The sequence below is a fragment of the Erinaceus europaeus genome, chromosome 1 (genome assembly GCF_950295315.1).
Source record: "Erinaceus europaeus chromosome 1, mEriEur2.1, whole genome shotgun sequence".
In the NCBI taxonomy this organism is placed as follows: domain Eukaryota; kingdom Metazoa; phylum Chordata; class Mammalia; order Eulipotyphla; family Erinaceidae; genus Erinaceus; species Erinaceus europaeus.
Window position 1 is genome coordinate 87,815,778 of NC_080162.1, and position 7,993 is coordinate 87,823,770.

The window sequence follows — 7,993 nt, forward strand, 5'->3', positions numbered from 1 at the left end:
GGAATAGCGGTAGTAGCACCTACGGGTCATGGGTCAGGTGCACCTTAGGCAAATGCCTTCTCTTTCTGCTTCAGTGGTGCTGCTTCACAGTGGTGAGGTGTCGATGAAATGAGTTCCTATATGAAAAGCACTTAAGAATAGCACCTGACAGGGAGTCAGGTGGTAACGCAGTGGGTTAAGCACACATGGCGGAAAGCGCAAAGACCGGCATAAGGATCCTGGTTTGAGCCCCCGGCTCCCCACCTGCAGGGATGTCCCTTCTTTCTCTCCCCCTCTCTGTGTTCCCCTCCTCTCTCCATCTCTCTCTGTCCTATCCAACAACAACGACATCAATAACAACAACAATAATAACTATAACAACAATAAATAACAACAAGGGCAACAAAAAGGAAAATAAATAAATAAATGGAAAAAAGATTTTTAAAAAAGATTAAAAAAGAATAGCACCTGGCACATTAAGAAACAGAGTGGCTGGGTGGTGGCTTACCTGAATGAGTGTACACATTACCAGGCACAAGGACTGGGGATTCAAGCCCCCAGTCCTCACCTGTAATGGGAAAGTGTCATAAACAGTGAAACAATGCTGCAGGTGTCTCTATCTCCCTTTCCCAGTCAATTTACTTCTCAGTGCCTGCGCTATGAATCCATTGCTCCTGGTGGCCATCTTTTTTCCATTGTTCTTGTTGTTGTTGTTATTGTTGTTGGATAGGACAGAGAAATTGAGAGAAGAGGGGGAAACCAAGGGGGAGAGAAAGATAGACACCTGGAGACCTGCTTCACCGTTTTACGAAGTGACCCCCTGCAGGTGGGGAGCCCGGGGCTTGAACCGGGATCTTTATGCCAGTCCTTGTGCTCTGCTCTATGTATGCTTAACCCAGTCACTACTGCCCAGCCCCCTATGGCATGTTTTTAGATTGTCATTTTAACTAAATTATAGACATCCTATGAGATGTGAGAGAAGATAGCATAATGGTTATGCAAAGAGACTCTCATGCCTGAGGCTCTGAAGTCCCAGGTTTAATTTCCCCACACCATGCCAGAGCTGAGAGAAAAAAAAAAAAAAAGGAAGTAAAAGACATCATGACATTTCACTGCTGAGCTCCTTCAGCACACATCTCTGAAAATGAAAGACCTCTACAGCACCACATCACTATCCCACATCACTATCCCACCTAAAAAACTGACTGTAGGGCCAGGTGATAGCTCCCCTAGTAAAGCACACACTTTACCATTCACACAGACCTGGGTTTGAGTGCTGGCTGTCATATGGGAGCACCATGCACAGCAGGTACAGTGATATTTATCCTCTGTGTCTTTTTCTCTCTATGTCTTAAAAAAGAAAAAGTTATGGTCCGGGAGGTGGCGCAGTGGATAAAGCACTGGACTCTCAAGCATGAGTTCCTGAGTTCAGTCCCTGGCAGCACATGTACCAGAGTGATGTCTGGTTCTTTCTCTTATCTTTCTAATAAATAAAATCTTTAAAAAATGTTTGAAAAAGAAAAGAAAAGAGTCCACTAGGAGCATTGGAGTCATGCAGGTATGAAACCCCAGCACATCAGAAAGAAGGAAACTGATAGTCACTCCTTTTCATCATCTAGTGCTCAGTCTCTATCGCACTTTCCCTAGTTATTTTCCCTAGTTATGTTTTTGAGCTAGGAGCTCAAAGGTCCACACAGTTGGTTTGGGCTGTTTTAGCTGTTAAATATCTTCTATTCTAGAATAGTCCCCTCTCCTTTATTTTATTTTCCAAGACTTTGGGGGAAAAGAAAATCTTGCAGAATGGACCCTTCTGATGTCTCATTGCTTCCCTGTGGTTTCAATTGTTCCACCATCACTTGAATTTCCTATAGGCCATTTGATCCAAAGACTTGGTTAGATTCACCTACGGAAGCAATAGGCCACAGGCTTAGTTCATGTGGCCTCACTGAAGAAGAGCCTGCAGCATCTGCTTTTCTCACTGTTAGCCTAAGATTGACCAGTGGGTTCATTTGGGGACAAAAGTATCTTAAAACCCCTGTCAGGGGGGACCAGGCGGTGGCGCACATGGTTAAGCGCACACATTACAGTGCACAGGGACCCATGTTCAAGCCCCTGATCCCCACCTGCAGGGGGAAAGCTTCACAAGTGGTGAAGGAGTCCTGCAGGTGTCTCTCTGTCTCTCTCCCTCTCTATCTGCCCCTCCCCTCTCAATTTCTCTCTGTCTTTATCCAATGATAAATAAATAAAATAACAATATTAAATAAAAATGTGGGGGGAAAAAACCTGTCAGCGTGGTCTGGGAGGTGGTGCACTGGCTAAGGCATTAGTCTCTCAAGCATGAGGTCCTGTGTTCGATCCCCGGCAGCACATGTGCCAAAGTGATGGCTGGTTCTTTCTCTCCTCCTATCTTTCTCATCAATAAATAAATAAATTCTTTTAAAAAAATAGAAAAACTTAAAAAAAAAAACCTGTCAGTAAGGGGTCAGGGGCAATATGTAAAAATGCACACTGAAATGCAGCCCATTCAGAGAAAAAATCAGTATGTGAACATGGAGAAGCCAGTGATATCTCTCTCTCTCTCCTTCTCTGTCCCCATGGCTGTCTTCCTTTTTTCCCTTCTCCTTTCTTTTTCCTCCCTCTTCCCTGCTCCTTCCTCTTATCCCCTCTCCCACACCTCCTTTAATCCAACCCCTTTTCAACCCCTTCCCATACACACCTTGCTCCTCCCCTGTGGTCCTTTCCTCCTCTCCTCCCCCAACACCTCAGATGATTGACGGCGAGGCCTTCCTTTTGCTGACACAGGCGGACATTGTGAAGATCATGAGCGTCAAGCTGGGCCCAGCCTTGAAGATCTATAATGCCATTCTCATGTTCAAAAACGTTGATGACACCTTCAAGTGACTGGCTTGGGTCTGGGCCCTCCTCCTGCTGAGCTGGGCCTCCCCCTCTGCGGTTGAGGTTTCCTTCCCAACCTGAGTTCCTCACACCCCACCTGTGTGCCCCCCACACCCTCTGTCTCTCATCATGGGTGCCTCCCTGTCCCCATCTTCCCAAGCTGCCTGCAAAAGCACCCTGGAGCACAGGAGCCTTGGGTACTTGAAGTCCTAGTCTCAGCCTCTGGGAGCTCATTTGTACCAGGAGCCCCAGCGAGGGTGTCAGGGCTGGGGGAATGTTACCAATGGAGATGTCTGGAGGTGCCCAGCCGCCTCTCCAGCCAGCCACCACCAAAGGGTCTTCTTAGCAGCTGAGAGCAGTCTGGTAGAATGGGAGTTCTCCAACCGGAAGTCCTTTTCTCCTCAGGATCTCTCTATGCTTTTCTCTCCTTGTCTCATTTCCTTTTACCAAGAAGTGACCCTGATGTAAACATATTTACTCAAATGACAACCTGCTACCACCCCCCTTGGGGGCTGCTGACTGGTTTCCTGGGCAGATGCCCCAACAGCAGCCCAGCTCTGCTCCACTCACCCTTGCTCCATGGAAGTGTGAGCCCCAGAAATGTGTCTGTAAAATTCATTAAGAGTCTCTGGCTACCTTTCACCTTTTGTTTTTACCCAGAGTAGGGGAGTGGGGGTTCTGGGCCAAGAGGGCTTTTTGAATATGCCCAGTTTCTGAACCACCTGGCATTTTAGCATCCCATGTCAAGCCCTTTTTCCAGCAGAGTAAGAAGGTGCTTACTTTGCTCCCCCCATCCTCACAGCACAAGTTAAGGTTCCACTGGGGTCCTCCCAACACCCCTACTGGGTTGAGGGTTGAGAGGAAACAGCCTGATCAGAATGGTCATGAAGGGCCAGGCTGGGGGCATGTCAATCTAGGTCCTTTGATGGGCAGCTCTTAAAGCAGGGCATGGCATCCTTTACCACAGCGGATCCTTGCCAAGTTGTTACTGTGGGGTGAGGAGGTTCTAACAGAGGAAGCTTGGGAGCCTTGGGTCCTGTTCAACCAGACCTTGAAAGGCTGTGCTCTCCAGGAGCCTTACAGAGATCACTTGAAGCGAGCTGGGAAGGTGAATCTCTCTGAATCCTTTTACCCCATTCATTAGCTCTTGGTATACATTCTCCATCTGTATTACTCTACTAGTCAACTGCCTTCTAGGGTTCTGGAACTTTCTGGCCAAGTTGGGATCTACCTTCCACTGAGCTACTGCCAGCCTTGCCTCCCAGCCCATGGGGTGGGGGTGGGGGGCAGTGCACGGGAGCCCCCAGTAAGTGTCGATCCTGCTTGGAAGTGAAGAACAATTGTCAGGCCCTTTCTCTCAGCCTCCAGACTGTATGTGTGTGCATAAGATGATCAGAAATGTTTGACAGGGTTCAGGTCTGAAGGAGAGACGTTCCATTGGGAAAATGATGTCAAGGGCTATTATTGTTCAAATATGAAGCTTTATCTTCCCTTCTCTTAGGTGTGGGGAACCCAAAGGCCTTCTAATTTCCTGCCACAGTCTAGTAGATATATTTAAAGCATTGTTAGGAGAGCCATTCAGCCCCACCTTCCACAACTGAATTCCCACAGGGCTCCAGTTGCTCCCCCCCCCCCTCCCATCCCATCTTCCTTTAGTTGCAGCTCTAAGCACAAGCTTCCTGGGAGGAAACTGGGCAGCTCTTCATTGGGCTCAGGGTTGGGCTCATGGAGGTTGTACTAGTGCCATTTGACCTAGAATCTGGATTGGTCTTTCTTTTTTCTTTTTCTTTTTCTTTTTTTTTTATTTATTCCCTTTTGTTGCCCTTGTTGTTTTATTGTTGTAGTTATTATTGTTGTTATTGTTGGATAAGAGAGAGAGAAATGGAGAGAGGAGGGGAAGGCGGTGGGGGGGGGGAGAAAGATAGACACCTGCAGACCTGCTTCACTGCTTGTGAAGCGACTCCCCTGCAGGTGAGGAGCTGGGGGCTCAAACCGGGATCCTTACGCCAGTCCTTGTGCTTTGCACCACCTGCGCTTAACCTGCTGCACTACCGCCCAACTCCCACAATCTGGGTCTTTCTATTTTGGTTCAGTGATGGCAAAGCTCCTTGGGTTCATCTGCTTGTCTCTAAACTGAGGAGAGACACTCACTGACTTTGGGGTGTGAGAAGGCAACAGATGCTCAGGCTGTAGGACTGCACAGCTTCTGAGGAGGGGGGTTAAAGGTGGCTTTGCAATGGGGATTCACCAGTTGGGTTGGCCTGCCAGAAAAGCAGAATGGACCAGGCCCTTGGAGAAAACGACTCCAGGGGGCCTCTGAGCCCTTAGGCATCAGCACTTCCTACACCAACATCAAACTCTGCAAAGAAACCAAATCTCTTAAAAAGTGATAAAAAAAAAAAAAAAAAAAAAAAGAGGGCCAGGTTGTGGTGCACCTGGTTAAGCACACAAATTACAGTGCGCAAGGAACTGGGTTCAAGCCCCTGGTCCCCACCTGCTGGGGGAAAGCTTCATGAGTGGTGAAATAGGTCTGCAGGTGTCTCTCTGTCTCTCTTCCACACTATTTCCCCCTCCCCTCACAATTTCTCTCTGTCTCTATTAAAAATAAATAAAGATTAAAAAAATTTTTTTTAAGTGATAAGAAGTCTGCCTCCTGCCCACCCGCTGCCCCTTCACCTCTGACCTATCCCTAAATGAGATTATTGCACCTTGACCTGGGATCGCAGCACAGGGAGGGAGGGAGGGAGGGAGGGAGTGGTGGTGCCCAGTGCTCTGCGCCAGCAGCTGGAGTCACTGACACTTTGGCCCTGGCAACTCCACCCATCCCTCACCCAGTCCTGGCCTAGGGCAGTGAGGATCTTTCTGTTTACTTGAAAGTAGAGAAAAGGATCCCAGAGTTTGAAAATGAAGCCTGTTTGCACTTTCATTCACATGCACTTTTGGTGGGGTTGTGTTTTCTTTTATATTTGTGTGTATACATGCCTCTGTGTATGTGTGTGTGTGTGTGTGTGTGTGTGTGTGTGTGTGTGTGTGTTCAAGACAATCCTCTAAACTAATGTGACTCATGAGTGAGAAAAAAATTACAAGCAAATGTGGTGAGTTTTGTCAGTGTATTGAAACAACATAAATAAACTTGAACAACTGGATAATATGCAACGAGAGTCCATGTCTATTTCTATGGGGAACTATCCAGAAAGCAACATGAATATCCATCATATAATTACTAAAGAATAATTCAGTGTCTTGGATGATAAGTGTTTTAAAGAACATACTTAATCTATTTTAAATATATAAAAAAAGAGGGAACCAGGCAATAGCATATCCAGTTAAGTGAACACATTATCATGCGTGAGGACCTGGGTTCGAGCTCTTGCTCCCCACCTGCAGGGGAAAAGCTTCAAGAGTAGTTAAGCGGGACCACCCGGGTGGTGGTGCACCTGGTTGAGTGCACATGTTACAGTGCTCAAGGACCCGGGTTCGAGCCCCCAGTCCCCACCTGCAGAGGGAAAACTTTGCAAATGGTGAAGCAGGGCTGCAGGTGTCTCTCTCTCTCTCCCTCTCTATCTTCCCTACCTTCTCGATTTCTGGCTGTCTCTATCCAATAAATAAAGATAATTAAAAAAAATTTTAAAAAGAGTATTGAAGCACATCTGCAGGTGTCTGTCTTTCTCTCTCCCTCTCTCCCCCACCTCTCACTGAGCCCCAGTGATAACCCTGGTGGCAATTAAAAAAGAAAGAAGGAAAGAAAGGGAGAAAGGACAGAAGAAAGAAGCAAAAGATAAGTAGAGATGGGTATATTTGTCTGCATTTTTGAAGAAAAATTTTTACATAAATATAAAAAGGTAGATTCCCTCAGAAAAAAAGGACCTGGTCCTTGACATTTTATAAATGGGCAGGGGCAGAAATTTCAGTTAAGTGTCCAGTTTTAAAAATAACATTGGGCCAGCAAGATAGTGCACTTGCTAAGTCTTTTTTTTTTTTTTTCAACCAGAGCACTGAACAGCTCTGGCTCATAGTGTTGTGGAGGATAGAACCTGAGACTTAGAGCCTCAGGCATGAAAGTCTCTTTGCATAATATTATGCTGTCTACCCCCACCCTGGTAGTTGTCTTTCATCTCTTATTTCATTAAGCGTAATCCTCTCTATTTTTCCCCCAAACACAATATTATCTTTTTTGATTGCAGAGTAGTATTCATGGATTATATATATCCCATAACCATTATGCTATCCCCCCCACCCTGGAATATATATCCCAGGGGCCAGGTGGTGACGCACCTGCTTGAGTGCACATGTTACAATGTGCAAAGACCCAGGTTCGAGCCTCTGGTCCCAACCTGCAGGAGGAAAGCTTTGCAAGTGGAATATATATCCCATGACTTCTGTAGCCTGTCATCTGTCAATGGGCATTTAGGCTTCCTCCACTCTTTGGCTATTGTGAATAATGCAGCTATGAGCATAGAGATGCATAAGTCCCTTTGAACTAGTGTTTGCATGTCTTTTGGATAAATGCCTAAAAGTGGTATTGCTGGATCTTTGTTTAAGGTCTCTCCATACAGTCTTTCAAAGGGGCTGCACCAGTTTGCATTCTCACCAGCAGTGGAGCAGAATCCAGAAGGGAAATTTTAAAAAAAAAATTCTTTTATTATTATTGGGTAGAGACAGCCAGAAATCAAGAGCGAAGGGGGAGATAGGGAGAGAGACAGACACCTGCAGCCCTGCTTCACTATTTGCAAAGCTTTCCTCCTGCAGGTAGGGACCAGGGGCTCAAACCTGAGTCTTTGCGCATTGTAACATGTATGCTCAACCAGGTGTACCACCACCTGGCCCTGGGTTTTGTTTTTTAAATATTTATTTATTCCCTTTTGTTGCCCTTGTTATTTTACTGTTGTAGTTATTGTTGATGATGATGTTGTTATATAAGATAGAGAGAAGTGGAGAGAGGAGGGGAAGACAGAGGGAGAGAGCAAAACAGACACCTGCAGACTTACTTCACTGCCTGTGAAGGGACTCTCCTGTTGGTGGGGAGCCAGGGGCTTGAACCAGGATCCTTATGCCGGTCCTTGCGCTTTGCGCCACACGTGCGCTTAACCCACTGCGCTACCGCCCAACTTTTTTTTTT

General features: G+C 46.4%; 1 protein-coding gene across 3 annotated transcripts in view; it reads left to right on the plus strand.

Annotated features, from left to right (window-relative positions):
* The window catches only part of L3MBTL1 (L3MBTL histone methyl-lysine binding protein 1), a 60,445-nt gene extending 54,415 nt beyond the window's left edge, over positions 1-6,030 (plus strand). For all 3 annotated transcript variants that reach the window (XM_060190374.1, XM_060190378.1, XM_060190385.1), the window contains exon 22: positions 2,746-6,030. In XM_060190374.1, coding sequence (XP_060046357.1) covers positions 2,746-2,880 — 135 coding nt within the window. In that variant the 3' untranslated portion in view covers positions 2,881-6,030. The remainder of the gene's footprint in view (positions 1-2,745) is intronic.
* The last annotated feature ends 1,963 nt before the right edge of the window (positions 6,031-7,993 follow it).